The following is a 15,384-nucleotide window of genomic DNA, read 5'->3' on the forward strand; positions in this document are numbered from 1 at the left end:
CGGGGGAGGAGGTGGAGGTGAGCGGGGGGGGGCGGTTCCTCTGCCCCCCCCCGGGTTACTTCCTGCAGCCCTCCCCGCGCCCCCCCTCAGCTCGCCTCCGCTCAGGGCCGGCTCCTGGATTTTTGCGCCCCTAGCTGGGTGCCGCCCCTTGGAAAGTGCCGCCCCAAGCACACGCTTGGAGCGCTGGGGCCTAGAGCTGGCCCTGGGCTCGGCCCTTTGGGGTGGGGAAACCTTTTCCCTTTTCCCATTCGTCCCCATAGCGAGCGTCTGAGGGAGCTGCCTGGGTGGCTTGTGGTTCGCCGGGGGGTGAGACCAAGTCCCCTCTGGCTGGCTGGTTTGGTGGGTCCGTAACAAAGGACCCCAGCCTGGGGCTGTGACTGCCCCGCTCTCAGGAATTCGTCCTGAACTGACACTCGAAGGCAGCATCGGTCCCATGGCACCTGGGCGCGCTTTGCAGAGGCCCGGCCAGGCTGCCCCTCAACCTACGTTCACATGGTTCCTGCAGATGGACTCGGCCTCCTTCAGCGCCACGAGGACGAAGGCCGTGAGGGAGGCATCGGCGTTGGAGCCGTGGTACCCGCCCTGCGGAGGAAGAGCAGAGGGGGATGGGAGCCGTGTGGACCCCAATCACCGAGCCCTGCCCGGGGCGGGGGGGGGGGGCAGAGCTGAGCAGCAATCGGCTTTGCTGGGGTGGTGCCAAAGGAGCCTGCCCGTGCGCCCTGCGTAGCCAGCTGCCAGGGGGCCACGTGGCCAGGGCTCTCTGTAAAGGGTGTCGCTGAGCCCTCCCAGCGGTGAGAGCCTGAGACAAGGGCTGCGGGGGTGTAGGGCGAACTGCCCCGCTTGCCCCAGTGGGTTGTTGACTCTGAAGCCTAAGGATGACACTAGCAACGTTGGCTCTGTTTGCTGCAGCTCATCTTAGCAGACAAATTCAGCTAATGCGCTGCTCCCCAGCCCTGGCCTCACTCCCTCATCTCCCCGAGGAGGAATTTATACCCCCAGGGGAGGCGACTGGACTAGCTGGATCAGTCGTTCTCCGAGCCAGCCAACACCTCCCGGGGCCCTGCGCCCCATGCCCAGCCGTGCCAGGAGGGGAGCGGGGGACTGCGCCGTGGCTAGGGCTCCGGGGGCTGATCCTTGGGCGAGGGACGGAGCTTTGCTAGGACAGCCTGCGTCTCCTGCCCCGTCTCCCGTTGGCCAGTGGAGTGACCGGTACCTGCATTGCGCGTGTATAAATCGCAGCGTCCTCGCGGAAACACCCGGACGCTTCCTGCCTCTGGCCGATCAGCCACCGGGCGCTGGCACACAGCTCGCTGGGGTCGATGCGGGTGCCCAGCGGCAAGGCCATGGCAAACACCTTGAGGATGTAGGCGGTCAGCCTGCCGGAGAAGGGGGGTGCATGAATCTGCGGGGCGGGAGGGCAGGGGAGCTCCCAGGCCACGGGAGAGCTGTGGCCAGACCCAGCAGCAGGCGGCACCGTGCCCGAGGGAGCTGCTGCAAACCCACCACTGCGGGGAGCTGAGCCGGGCGGTGGCACTGCCCCCTCGCAGGGCTCTGTGTGGACAGGGCCCTGCCCCCTTCGTGGCAGCACAGCCGGGCCTTCCCCCACACCAGCACAGACCCCAGCTCCCGCTGCCCCTGCCCAGGACACTCGAGCGAAGGGAATCCCCACTCGCTGTAAGCTGTATAGGGGGTATGACACGCAGCGTGAGCCACTCTAAGCCCCGCCAGGGGAGGGCAGCATTGCATGCATGCTCTGGCTAGCTCACCATCCCCAGCCCAGCCGCCCGCTCCCCCCACACCCCGCGAGGAAGTTACCATACCAGGTGCTGCCGGTGCTTCCCTGATAGGGCTTGTAGGAACCATCACGCTCCCTGTAACCCCGCTGGCGGGTGTAGCCTGCAGGAGAGCCCAGACACACACGCTGTCGGGGCTGGGCCGTCGGAGTCCCAAGGCAGGGGGCTGGGGGTGGGGGGGCTGCGTTCACCCCCCCCCCCGGCTCAGATTCAGGGGGAGTGGGCGGGGGCAGGGTGCAGAGCACCCCCTGTGGGTGGAGTGTAGCATCGTCACACGTTGCCACCCTCTGGCCTGGCCGGGCCCCGCTCACCGTGGGCGATGTTCTGGACGGCCTGGTCCCGGAGCTCCACCCCGATCTGGTCCCACTGCTTGGTGGTGTCCAGGTAGTGGGTGAGGATGATGTTTGGGGTGACGCTGAAGATGTTCTGCTCCACGCACCCGTTCGGCAGCGTGATCAGCTTCTGCAGCGTGGAGCCCTGCAGCCCCCCCACCAGCGTCTCGCCGAGCAGGTCCCCTGCCGAGGGAGGAGATGCCCACTCACGCCCCAGCTTGCCCCTGCCCCCACCCCGGCCGGCTGCTGGAGGCCTGGCCGTGCCACGCGTGCTGCTGAGAACCGGGACAGCTGCACTGTACCCCGGCTCTGGGAGGGGAGTGGGGGCTAGTGGTTAAAGGGGGGGGCTGGGAGCCAGGACTCCTGGGTTCTCTCCCCAGCTCTGGGAGGGGAGTGGGGGCTGGTGGTTAGAGCAGGGGGGCTGGGAGCCAGGACTCCTGGGTTCTCTCCCCAGCTCTGGGAGGGGAGTGGGGGCTGGTGGTTAGAGCAGGGGGGCTGGGAGCCAGGACTCCTGGGTTCTCTCCCTGGCTATGGGAGGGCAGTGGGGGCTGGTGATTAGAGCAGGGGGGCTGGGAGCCAGGACTCCTGGGTTCTCTCCCTGTGTGATGTCACTGACATAACCTGTGCCCGTATAGATCAGAGGTGGGAAAACTACAGCCCTTGGGACCCTCCTGCTCGGCCCCTGAGCTCCTGGCCCGGGAGGCTACCCCGGCCCCTCCTCCGCAGCCTCAGCTCACCCCACTGCCGGCGCAGTGCTCTGGGCAGTGGGGCTGTGAGCTCCTGGGGCACTGCAGCTGCACAATTTCCAAAACCCGATGCGGCCCTCAGGCCAAAAAGTTTGCCTGCCACTGGTACAGATCATTGGTGCAACCACTGTTCTATATCTGCAGCAAATGTCGTACAAAGCTTGTCGTGTGAGGTGTCTAAGGAAAGGTTCTGGGTTGCTGCTTAGGGTTATGCTGCCTGTGGCTGTGTGGCCTGTCTGTATTTCACGCTTGGGTGACACCCCAGACACTTTGGCATCAGCTCTGCCTGGCCTGGCCTGCTTGATGGGCCATTAAGGACCATCAGCGACACAACTGACCCACGGAGAGAAGGCAGATAGGCCTGGTGACTCAGCAAGGCAGGGCCAGGCCTATGGTCTGAACTCGGAGGGTTTTCATGCCATGTGCCCGAATAGATTCATAGACTCTAGGGCTGGAAGGAACCTCGAGAGGTCATCGAGTCCAGTCCCCTGCCCTCATGGCAGCACCAAATACTGTCTAGACCATCCCGGATAGACATTTATCTAACCTGCTCTTAACTAGCTCCAGGGATGGAGATTCCACAGCCTTCCTGGGCAGTTTATTCCAGTGTTTAACCAGCCTGACAGTTAGGAACTTTTTCCTAATGTCCGACCTAAACCTCCCTTGCTGCAGTTTAAGCCCATTGCTTCTTGTTCTATCCTTAGAGGCTCAGGTGAACAAGTTTTCTCCCACCTCCTTATGACACCCTTTGAGATACCTGAAAACTGCTCTCATGGCCCCTCTGTGTTGTCTCTTTTCCAAACTAAACAAACCCAGTTCTCTCAGCCTCCTTCCTAGGTCATGTTCTCTAGACCTTTCATCATTCTTGTTGCTCTTCTCTGGACCCTCTCCAATTTCTCCACATCTTTCCTGAAATGCGGTGCCCAGAACTGGACACAATACTCCAGCTGAGGCCTGACCAGCGCAGAGTAGAGCGGAAGAAGGACTTCTCCTGTCTTGCTCACAACACACCTGTTAATGCAGCCCAGAATCACCTTTGCTTTTTTTGCAACAGCATCACACTGTTGACTCATATTTAGCTTGTGGTCCACTATAACCCCTAGATCCCTTTCTGCCATACTCCTTCCTAGACAGTCTCTGCCCATTCTGTGTGTGTGAAACTGATTGTTCCTTCCTAAGTGGAGCACTTTGCATTTGTCTTTGTTAAACTTCATCCTGTTTACCTCAGACCATTCCTCCAATTTGTCCAGATCATTTTGAATTATGACCCTGTCCTCCAAAGCAGTTGCAATCCCCCCAGTTTGGTATCATCTGCAAACTTAATAAGCGTCCTTTCTATGCCAACAGCTTAGTCGTTGATGAAGGTATTGAACAGAGCCGGTCCCAAACCAGACCCCTGCGGAACCCCACTTGTTATACCTTTCCAGCAGGATTGGGAACCATTAATAACGACTCTCTGAGTACGATTCTCCAGCCAGTTATGCACCCACCTTATAGTAGCCCCATCTAAGTTGTATTTGCCTAGTTGATGGATAAGAATATCATGCGAGACCGTATCAAATGCCTTACTAAAGTCTAGGTATACGCTTGTCTTGAGGCCACACGGCAAGAGACTATATAAAAGGCTGCTGCCTCATCTCCAGTTTCTCTTCAGTCCTGCTTCGTACCTCTGGAGGGACTTTGCTACAAACTGAAGCTCTGCACAAGGGACTGAGGACCCATCCCAGCGGGGGATGTTCCAGAGACTTGATTAAACCTGCAGTTTACTCCATCACTGCTACAAGCCTGAACTAAGAACTTTGCCATCACTGGATGTAACTGATTCCATTTAACCAATTCTTGCTCTCAGCGATATTTTTTCTTTTTATGAATAAACCTGTAGATTTTAGATCCTAAGGGATTGGCGACAGCGTGATTTGTGGGTAAGATCTGACTTGTATGTTGAGAGAACCGTTTTCTTTCATTGGGGTGTTGGTTTTCATAACCATTCGTCCCCAGGACGAGTGGCACTGGTGGGGATACTGGGAGACTGGAGTGTCTGAGGGAATTGCGTGTGTGACTGGTGGTTAGCCAGTGGGGTGAGACCCAAGTCCTCTCGGTCTGGCTGGCTGGTTGCCTTAGAGGTGGAAAAACCCCAGCGTGGGGCTGTGACTGCCCTGCTCTCAGCTGTGTCCCGTGAAAGCCAGCACCACCCTTACACCCTGGCTCTGGGAGGGGCGTGTTTCTCAGGGCAGAGCAGGGTGATTTACAGCAGCGTAGGTGAGCGCTGAGCCTGTCCCACTGCATGTGCTGGGGCCAGGGAGGCCCTGGAGCTGGAGCTCGACTCAGAGGGCAGGGAAACGGGGCAGGGTAGCCCTGGGGGGACGTTCATGGGCCCAGCAGCTGCTCAAAGGCTGAGCTGCACTTGCTGCCTGGTGCCCCCATGGAGCCGGGCCCAGCCAGTGCCCCGCGTACCTTGCACGCTAATGAAGACCTCGGCGTCTGTGTCAGGCACCAGGTTTTCGAGGTGACGGCTTCTGACCAGCTCCTGCTGCAGCTGACCTGCCGGGGGAGGACAGAGCATTTGTGGTGAGGGAGGAGTGGTGCTCTGACGCTCAGACTGGTTATAAACAAGCTCCTGCCACGGGGCTGCAGGGGGGGTGCGGCGCTGCATGCTGCGGGGGGTGCGGCGCTGCATGCTGCAGGGGGTGCGGCGCTGCATGCTGCAGGGGGTGCGGCGCTGCATGCTGCAGGGGGTGCGGTGCTGCATGCTGCAGGGGGGGTGTGGCGCTGCATGCTGCAGGGGAGGGTGCGGGACAGGGAGACACCTGTTGGGGAGCCTAGGCCAGGAAAGCCCACACCAGACGCCTGGTCCCTGTTGCCTGGAAGGTGTTACCAGCTCTTCGATCTACACACAATCGCAGACCTGGGTGTGCTAAGCTCCCATCTCTGCCTCAATGGAAGGAGCAATTAAATCCGATTATGTAGTGAGAGCTGGACGACAAGGAGCCACCGGCCAAGGCTAGGCCTGGCAGCACAGCTTGTGAGAAACTAAGCCGCATGGGCTGAGGGGCTGCCCTGGGCACTGGCTGGAAAGTGCCAGGGCCGAGCAGCTGAGGGTGTCTGTGACCCAGCACAGAGGGCAGCAGTGGGACCATGGCTGTGGGCGCGTGGGAGGAAGCTGACGGCCGGAGCTCTGCTGGGCACAGGACTGGCGGGAAAGGCAGCCTTGGAAATTGTGAGCAAGGAAACTCCCTGCAGCTGCTTGTTCCTGCTGTGCCAGGGAAGCGGAGCTCTGGCCGTGCTCGGGAACCGGGATTGCACCGGGGCCACCTGCCTCGCATCAGCCATTTCTCCTCCTGACGCAAACAGGCCAGCAAGGCCCCTACCCGGGGGAGCTACTCGGGGCCCGGGGCCCTGCCTGGGGCGGACGGTACAGAGCCCGGCTGCGTGGCCGGGGGCGGGCAGCGGGTTCCTGCACGAACCTTTGGGGTTCAGGATGATGCTCTGTGAGAGCCGCCGGATTTCACCCCCCGCCTGCAACACGAGGAGCCGAAAGTGGGTCTGAGAGACGGGGCTTCGGAGGGAGCCCTTCCATCCTGACCCCATCCCCCCACTCCCCAGAGCCCGCCCATCCCCCACTGCCCGCAGCCCCTTCCAGGGCCCCCCACCCCCCCCTCCTGACCCCAGAACTCCCGGAGCCCCCCATCCCCCTACTCCCCACTCCCCCAGAACCTGCCCATCCCCCACTGCCCCCAGCCCCTTCCAAGCCCCCCCACCGGAGCCCCCCAGCCCCCCCCAGCCCCTTGGCAGCGAGGGGGGCGGGCGGTGCCGTTACCTGGACGTTGAGCATCCTCCTCACGTTGTCGCGGAAGCCCAGGCCCAGAGCCAAGGCCTTAACCTCCACCATGACGGAGCCCAGCTCCAGGGGCACCACCACGACGCGCACGGCCCGGGACGAGCCCCGGGGCACCCGCAGCTTCTGCCGAAAGCTCTTCTTCTGCCGGGCCGGGCTGCACAGCTGCTCCTGGTAGGGGAACTCCACCTGCACCTGGTACAGCACCCGGCGCCGCTGAGCCGGGCAGCGCCGGGCAGCGCCAGCGCCCCCTGGGCCCCCCAGCGCTGAGCGCCCCCCTGCCAGGGCCTCCCAGCACTGAGCGCCCCCCTGCCAGGGCCTCCCAGCGCTCAGAGCCCCCCCCCTGGGCCCCCCAGCCCTGAGAGCCCCCCCTGGGCCCCCCAGCGCTCAGAGCCCCCCTGCCAGGGCCTCCCACTGCTCATAGCCCCCCCAGGGCCTCCCGGCACTCAGAGCCCCCCCCGGGGGCCGTCAGTGCTCAGCGCCCCCCCCGCACTCAGAGCCCCCCCCTGGGCCCCCCAGCGCTGAGCGCCCCCCTGCCAGGGCCTCCCGGCACTCAGAGCCCCCCCGGGGGCCCCCAGCACTCAGAGCCCCCCCAGCACTCAGAGCCCCCCCCTGGGCCCCCCAGCGCTGAGAGCCCCCCCCGGGGCCTCCCGGCACTCAGAGCCCCCCCGGGGGCCCCCAGCACTCAGAGCCCCCCTGCCAGGGCCTCCCGGCACTCAGAGCCCCCCCGGGGGCCCCCAGCGCTGAGAGCCCCCCCCCGGGGCCGCCAGTGCTCAGAGCCCCCCTGCCAGGGCCTCCCACCGCTCATAGCCCCCCCAGGGCCTCCCGGCACTCAGAGCCCCCCCCGGGGGCCGCCAGTGCTCAGAGCCCCCCCAGCACTCAGAGCCCCCCCAGAGCCCCCAGCGCTCACGGCCCCGCTCACCTGCAGCTCTTCCTCGTGGTAGTTGTGCACCACGGCCCGGAGCTCCACCTGCTCGTTCCGCACCACGGAGTAGGGCAGCCGCAGGTCCACGAAGAACGGGACCTTCACCACCACCTCGTAGGGCTCGGAGACACAGAGCCCTGGGGGAGCGGGGGTCAGCCGGCCACATCCCCGGGACAGGGGGGCCACTGCTGCGCCCCTCACTCCCGACCCGCAGCCCCTGCCAGCCCAGCCCTGCCCCCCCCCAGCTCTGCCAGTGCCCCTCACTCCCGACCCGCAGCCCCTGCCAGCCCAGCCCTGCCCCCAGCTCTGCCGGTGCCCCTCACTCCTGACCCGCAGCCCCTGTCAGCCCAGCCCTGCCCCCCAGCCCTGCCAGTGCCCCTCACTCCCGACCCGCAGCCCCTGCCAGCCCAGCCCAGCCCTGCCGGTGCCCCTCACTCCCGACCCGCAGCCCCTGTCAGCCCAGCCCAGCCCAGCCCTGCCGGTGCCCCTCACTCCCGACCCGCAGCCCCTGTCAGCCCAGCCCTGCCCCCAGCTCTGCCGGTGCCCCTCACTCCCGACCCGCAGCCCCTGCTAGCCTGGCCCTCCCCCCACATTGCCGGTGCCCCTCACTCCCGACCCGCAGCCCCAGAAGCTGGGTTACCTTTGTCTTTCCTCAGGCTGACGGCCAGGATGTGCCAGGTGGTGATGGAGTCGGGGAGGTATTTGCTGATCAGGTGCCTGGCGAGGCTGTGGGGAGGGAGGCGAGTTCGAATCAGGCTCATTCACTGAACACTGGACCTGGCACCAGCAGCTGGATCCTGGCCCAGGGCTTGGACCAGGCCCTGGGGCAGCTTCTGGGCTGGAGGTGCCACGACACAGGAGGCCATGGGGGCAGCTGGGAACCCAGCAACCCCCACCCAGGGGCCCAGCTGACCCAGTCTCCCGTCTGCGACCAGGGCCAGCCCCAGCTGCGGCTGGGGAAGCTGCACCATGCCCTGCCGGGCGGGACGCCCCACGTTCTCCCTGCTCTGGGTTACGCCCCCGCATGCCCCAGGCCCAGCCCCCCTCACCCCGTCTGGAGCGGGGCTGCCTCGGCCAGGACGAACTTCTCCCACAGCCAGCTCTCCGGGAAGTAACTTCTCACCACGGGGCTGCCACCGCACTCCTCGTCCTCGTCCTCGCACTCCTCGTCCTCGCTGGCTGCAGGGGCGTTCGGGGGCACGGTCAGCGGGGGCTGGATGGCTGGGACCCCCTGAGCCCCTCCCCCCAGGGTGGCCAAATTTCTAATTGCGCAAAACCAAACACCCTTGTACCACCCCTGCCCCACCCATTCCATGAGGCCCCGCCCCTTCCCATAGGCCCCGCCCCCTCCATCTCTCGCTCTCCCCCACCCTCCCTCACTCTCACTGGGCTGGGGCAAGCGGTCGGGGTTGAGGCTCTGGGGGCTCAGGGCTGGGGCAGGGGGTCGGGTTGGGCTCTGGGGGGTCCGGCCGGCCGGCGCTGATCTCAGGCGGCTCCCGGTCGGCGGCACCGTGGGGCTAAGGGAGGCCTTGTGCTGCTCCAGGATGCGGCCGGCACGTCCGGTCCCGCCCTAGGCAGAGGTGCGGCCAGGTGGCTCTTGCGCCCAGAGCTCCCATTGGCTGCGGTTCCCAGCCAATGGAAGCTGTGGAGCCGGCGCTGGGGACGGGGGCAGTGGGCGGAGCTTCCCTGATCACCCCTGTGCCTAGGGGCCGCAGGGACCCGCCGGCCGCTTCCAGGAACCGCATGGAGCCAGGGCAGGTAGGAGCCTTAGCCCCCAACCGGACAGTTAAGGGCCCGGGGCCACCAGGGTCCCTGGGCTTTCCCCTTGAAACCGGACACCTGGCACCGCCCCCCCCGAGCAGCTGCCCCCCCCCGGTGTGCTCCCCCAAATCAGACCGAGCTCTAGGCCGGCTGGTGCCGCCCCCCCCCCCCCGGGCTAAGCTCCCCCCCGCGGTTACTTTTCCCCAGCAGCAGCTTGGTGCGCTCCTCGCGGGGCAGCGTCCGGGCGAAGCGGCAGCAGTCCAGGAAGGCGGCCAGGCAGGCGGGGCCCAGGTGCACGCGGCTCGTCCGCTGCTCGCACGAGTGCCCCATGGGGTTCTCCTGGATCCCGGCCTCGCAGCACCGTCTCTCCAGGGCCGTCTTGTACTGGTCCACTGGGGCAAGCAGCACAGCAGGGGGTGGAACCCAGGCGTCCGGGCTGGGGGAGAGACGCAGACACGGTGCCCCTCGCCCAGGGAGGGGAGCCGGGCACGGGGCCCTGGGCCGTGGCGGAGCCGGGTGCCAGCGAGCACCCAGAGCCGGCTGCGCAGGCCAGGGGGGAGCCACGCGCCGGCAGGGCAGCGCCATGCTGGGCGGGCAGAGAGCCGGGGGCGGCCAGAGGCCTGAGGCGGGTGATGGGCTCCGCGTGTGTCGGGCTGGCTCCGTGGGGCAGGGTGCTGTGGGTGGGCACGCGTGGGGCACGGGGAGCCTGGCGTGATGGAGTGAGTCCCCCCCAACTCCTGACCTTTGTGCTGCTTCTTCTGCAGCGTCTGCAGGGAGCGTCGCCGGCGCCTGGCAGCCGGCTGGGGGCACCGCAGATCTGCAAGGCCGGGGGGGGGCGGTGAGGGACGGTGGGATGGGGGAGCCCCTCCCCCTTCCCTATTCCCAGGGAACCCCCTCCCCCGCCTCCAGAGATCCCCCTCTCTCCACCTCCATGGACCCCCTCCCTCACCTCCAGGGACCCCCTCCCTCCCCCTGCCCCCCGAGACCCCCCCCCCCCATCTCCAGAGACCCCCCTCCCCCCATCTCCAGAGACCAGGCCTGGCTGCTGCGCCGAATGGCACCAGGTTTGCAAAGGTGGGCGGCGGGGGATTGAAACCAGTTTAGTTACAGGCCATGTGGACGCTCCAGTCTTTGAACCAGGCTGCTGGGATCGGCGCATCGCCCGGGGGGGTCTGTACCCACCTCCTGTCTGTGTGGACAGGGCGTCAGGCTGGGAACGGGACATACCCAGGCCAGGCTGCTGCCTAGAGGGAAAAGACCCTATTCCCTGCCCCCCCCCAAGCCAGCCAGTCCCCACCCTGGGGCCGGATGGGAGCTGGTGCCCCCCCAAGGGGAGAGGCCCCTGCCCCGTTCCCTGCCCCGAGCTGTCCTGTCCCCGTGCTGGCCGGGGCCGTGCCGGGATCTCTGCCCCCGCTGGGAGGCTCCGTCCCTCCCTTACCTGTCCTTGCCTTGGTGGAGATCCCCAGGCTGGTGGCGACGTCCAGCCCTGCGTCCGTGAACACCCCCACGTGGTTCTGCCCACTGCCCGCTGTGCAGGCGATGTCGTGTCCCTCCACCGTGTCCCAGACCTGGCGAGGGGGGGCACCCAGGAGCTCACTTTGGCTCTCAGAGAGACAGGTGACCCCTGCCACAACCCAGGAGTCCTGGCTCCCAGCCCCCCTGCTCTAACCACCAGCCCCCGCTCTCCTCCCTGAGCTGGGGAGAGAACCCAGGAGTCCTGGCTCCCAGCCCCCCCCTGCTCTAACCACTATACTCCACTCCCCTCCCAGAGCCAGGAGAGAACCCAGGAGTCCTGGCTCCCAGCCCCCCCTGCTCTAACCACCAGCCCCCGCTCCCCTCCCTGAGCTGGGGAGACAACCCAGGAGTCTTGGCTCCCAGCCCCCCTGCTCTAACCACTATACTCCACTCCCCTCCCAGAGCCAGGAGAGAACCCAGGAGTCTTGGCTCCCAGCCCCCCTGCTCTAACCACTATACTCCACTCCCCTCCCAGAGCCAGGAGAGAACCCAGGAGTCCTGGCTTCCAGCCCCCCCTGCTCTAACCCACCAGCCTCCACTCCCCTCCCAGAGCCAGGAGAGAACCCAGGAGTCCTGGCTCCCAGCCCTCTGCTCTAACCCACCAGCCTCCCCTCCCCTCCCCTCCCCTCCCAGAGCCAGGAGAGAACCCAGGAGTCCTGGCTCCCAGCCCCCACTGCTCTAACCACTATACTCCACTCCCCTCCCAGAGCCAGGAGAGAACCCAGGAGTCCTGGCTCCCAGCCCCCCCCCCCCGCTCTAACCACTATACTCCACTCCCCTCCCAGAGCCAGGAGAGAACCCAGGCGTCCTGGCTCCCAGCCTGTGATGAAGTCGGGTTTTTTTCTGGTTTTTTCCGTGTTTCCCAGTGAGTTGCATGCAGGGGGGTGGGGCTCAGTGTCCCCGGGTGTTACTGGTTTAACGAGGGGAGGGGAGCGGGAGTTTGTTGGGACACAGGACCGGAGAGGGACTCGGGACCCCGGCCCGGCCTGGAGGATGGAGACCCCAGCGACTGGTGACCTGGTGACCCGGAGACCCAGCTCAGGAGTCGCAGCCGGTTCTGGCCAGTGGGGGACAATGGGCTGCGGGGAGAGGACCCCGGTGACCGGACCAGCCGGTTGCAGCCAGGAGAGGAGGCCCCAGTTTAGGACCCTCTTTATCTGGAGAGAAGACAACGGTGTGAGGAACTGGGCCTGTCCTTACTGGGGGCTGTGAGTGCTGCGGGGGGGGGTTGGCCTGGGAGGACGGGCTGCATTGGGGGATGGGGGACTGGCCGGAGGGAGGAGACCTGAGCAGGTAACGGGAGAACCCAGGGAGGGGGAGAGGCCAGGTGACACCTCTGCCGGGGAGCTGAACAAAGGCTGGGGGGGAGACGCTGGGGGGGGAGAGTTTCAGGAGCTGGGTGGGGAATGGAGGGGAGCCCAGACGGGGCTCTGACCCCCCAAGGGGGCTGTGGTGCCCCTGGGACCCCAAGATGGACCTAATTGGGGGGGATCCTGTTGTCTGTGCCTGCAAGACCTGTCCTGGCCTGTGTCCTGTCGGCTGATAACCCGTCTGTGTGACTGGCTGGCCGAGAGTCCCGGGGAACCGCAGGAAGTGGGGGTGCAGGGCCCTGACTCCCCCACAGTCCGTGACAACTGGACAGAGGGGGCTTGGGGCTGGGGATGTCGGAGGCCCAGCTGGGAAGCAGGGGGGCTCGGGGCTGGAGTGGGAGCAGGCAGAGCCCCCCTGGCTGCAGGGGGACTGGGATGTGCTGGGCTGAGGGAGGCCAGGCCTGAGGCCCGGAGAGTTTCCTGTGCTGGGTTCAGACACTCACTAAACCCTCCTGTGTTACACTGGGAGAGAGTCGCTCCGGGCTAGAGAACAGTGCGCTGGGGGGGGGGGGGGCATCGTCCCCTTTGGGGGGTGGAGGCCGGGGGGTGCAGAGCGAGGGGACTCCCTGGGGGGCCCACGGCAGAGACAGACGTGCTGAGGCTCAGAGAGGGGCGGCTCCAGGAGGTGGAGGGGCCTGACCCCGAGAGAGGTGGACCCCCGAGAAGGGCTGTCGCACCAAAGGGGGTTCCCCCCACGGACCGCCCGGGGCCGAGAGTGGGCACGATCTGTGAGTCCGTGACACAGCCCCCCCGCTCTAACCACCAGGCCCCACTCCCCTCCCAGAGCCAGGAGAGAACCCAGGAGTCCTGGCGCCCCGCCCCCCCCCCCCCCCCCATGGTCAGCGCCTTCTCTCACCTTCTTCTGCGACAGTTTGTTTTTCTTGTTGAGCGCGAACAGGGCCTTGTCCACCGCCACCAGCCCCACCACGGCCTGGGGGTCCCCGGTCACCTCCAGCTTGAATTCCCGCTGGGGCCTAAACACCTTCCTCTCGTCCTCCTTGCTCTGGGGGCCGACACGCAGCTGGGCGGGACGAGGGAGGAGACGGGTGAGCCGAGCTCCCGGCCCAGACCCAGGCCGGGGGCTGCCCCCGCCGTGGAGGGAGCAGGGAGCAGCACCCGGGGGCCACGCAGGGAAAGGCCCATCAGGCCGCAGCCCCCCCCCCCCCTCCGCGCCCCAGGGACTCACGGTGCCCATGCAGCCGTCCGCCACGTCCACCCACACGGCGTCGGCCACCAGCTCCGCGCTGCCCGGCAGGTAGTAAAAGGCCACGATGCGGAAGGAGGGCAGCAGCTCGGGCTCCACGTCCAGCGTCCAGGCCGTCACGATGGCGCCCAGGCTGCGGGTCTGGGTCCAGGCCCGGACAATCCTGCCCTTGCTCAGCAGCTGCGAGAGGGAGGGAGCCCGGTGAGGGACCTGGAGCCCCGGGCAGCCCCGTGGGAGCCGCTGGCTCTGGCACAGGCCGGGCAGGGCTGGAGGCTGCACCCGGGAGCCGTTCACGTCCAGCCCATGGGAGCAGCCCACTCAGCCCTGCACCACGCGGGGGGCATGGGGCACGACGGCCCAATGGGGAGAGAGACGGAGGCATGTGGGGACAGACAGACCCGGGGGGGGGGGGGGGGGACAGACAGACCCAGGGGGACAGACAGACCCGGGGGGGGGGGGGGGACAACCAGACCCAGCAGGGGCCGTGTGGGGACAGACAGACCCAGCAGGGGCCGTGTGGGGACAGACAGACCCATGGGGGGCGTGTGGGGACAGACAGACCCGGCGGGGAGCGGGGGAGGACAGACAGACCCAGGGGGACAGACAGACCCAGCAGGGCCGTGTGGGGACAGACAGACCCATGGGGGCGTGTGGGGACAGACAGACCCGGCGGGGAGTGGGGGGGGGACAGACAGACCAAGGGGGACACAACGACCCGGCGGGGAGCGGGGGAGGACAGACAGACCCAGGGGGACAGACAGACCCAGCAGTGCCGTGTGGGGACAGACAGACCCATGGGGGCCGTGTGGGGACAGACAGACCCGGTGGGGAGTGGGGGGGAGGACAGACAGACCCGGCGGGGAGTGGGGGGGGGACGGACAGACCCAGGGGGGCCGTGTGGGGACAGACAGACCCGGCGGGGAGTGGGGGGGGGCAGACAGACCCAGGGGGACAGACAGACCCGGGGAGGGGGGGGGACGGACAGACCCAGCAGGGCCGTGTGGGGACAGACAGACCCATGGGGGCCGTGTGGGGACAGACAGACCCGGCGGCCGAACGCCCGCCCAGAGCCGGCTCCCCAGACAGACGGGGGTTCCCGACGCACAGGGGCGCTCGCTCTTCCCAGCTCCCGGGGCCTGTCCAGCCCCACGGGCACCGAGCCCCGGACGCTGCTGCCGACGCCGGGGGGTGCCCAGCGCAGGCAGTGCGGGGGGCTGGCCGCATCCCGGCAGCGGATCCCAGGCTGGCCCCGGCCCGGCGCTCACCAGGATGGTGAACTGCTCGGCGGCTGAGCTCTGGGGATCCGTGTGGAACGAGACTCTCAGCGGGGTCCCCACTTGAGCCTCCTGCGTCTCCACCCCGATGTGCAGGAGGTGCCCAGAGCTCTTCTGTGTCTCGTAGGCCAGGATGGTTTTTGTGGCCTTGGCCTGTTGGGCTGGCGGTTCCAGAGGGCCACAAGTCTCCACCTGCAACGAGGAACAGAGCCCTGGGCATCCCGCACAAACACCCCCACCCTGGGACCCGACCCTCAGCCACAGCCCCACTGCACAAGAGAGGGGGACCCGGAGGTGAGGATTAATCAGGGTGCATTGGAAAAACAGGGGAGGGGAGCCCAGAGCTGGGCTAGCAGGGGCTGCAGGTCGGGAGTGAGGGGCACCGGTAGAGCTGGGGGGCCAGGGCTGGGCTAGCAGGGGCTGCAGGTCAGGAGTGAGGGGCGCCGGCAGAGCTGGAGGGTGGGGCAGAGCTGGGTTGGCAGGGGCTGCGGGTCGGGAGTGAGGGGCACCGGCAGAGCTGGGCTGGTAGGGGCTGCGGGTCGGGAGTGAGGGGCACCGGCAGAGCTGGGCGGGGGGCAGGGCTGGTCTTGCAGGGGCTGTGGGTCGGGAGTGAGGGGCACCGGCAGAGC

The 15,384-nt window shown here is 66.7% G+C and overlaps 1 protein-coding gene across 1 annotated transcript in view; it reads right to left on the minus strand.

Moving 5' to 3' along the window:
* The window catches only part of LOC123353877 (complement C3-like), a 46,673-nt gene that overhangs the window by 21,092 nt on the left and 10,197 nt on the right, over positions 1-15,384 (minus strand). Inside the window, exons 12-27 of the mRNA XM_044995320.1 lie at positions 14,747-14,947; positions 13,464-13,661; positions 13,134-13,298; positions 10,831-10,960; positions 10,135-10,209; positions 9,590-9,784; positions 8,681-8,810; positions 8,272-8,357; positions 7,629-7,768; positions 6,689-6,901; positions 6,336-6,387; positions 5,326-5,412; positions 2,105-2,308; positions 1,821-1,896; positions 1,214-1,376; positions 487-582 (exon numbers count right to left, since the gene is read on the minus strand). Of these exons, the coding sequence (XP_044851255.1) occupies positions 487-582; positions 1,214-1,376; positions 1,821-1,896; positions 2,105-2,308; positions 5,326-5,412; positions 6,336-6,387; positions 6,689-6,901; positions 7,629-7,768; positions 8,272-8,357; positions 8,681-8,810; positions 9,590-9,784; positions 10,135-10,209; positions 10,831-10,960; positions 13,134-13,298; positions 13,464-13,661; positions 14,747-14,947 (2,211 nt within the window). The remainder of the gene's footprint in view (positions 1-486; positions 583-1,213; positions 1,377-1,820; positions 1,897-2,104; positions 2,309-5,325; positions 5,413-6,335; positions 6,388-6,688; positions 6,902-7,628; positions 7,769-8,271; positions 8,358-8,680; positions 8,811-9,589; positions 9,785-10,134; positions 10,210-10,830; positions 10,961-13,133; positions 13,299-13,463; positions 13,662-14,746; positions 14,948-15,384) is intronic.

The sequence above is a fragment of the Mauremys mutica genome, chromosome 20, assembly GCF_020497125.1.
Source record: "Mauremys mutica isolate MM-2020 ecotype Southern chromosome 20, ASM2049712v1, whole genome shotgun sequence".
NCBI lineage: Eukaryota > Metazoa > Chordata > Testudines > Geoemydidae > Mauremys > Mauremys mutica.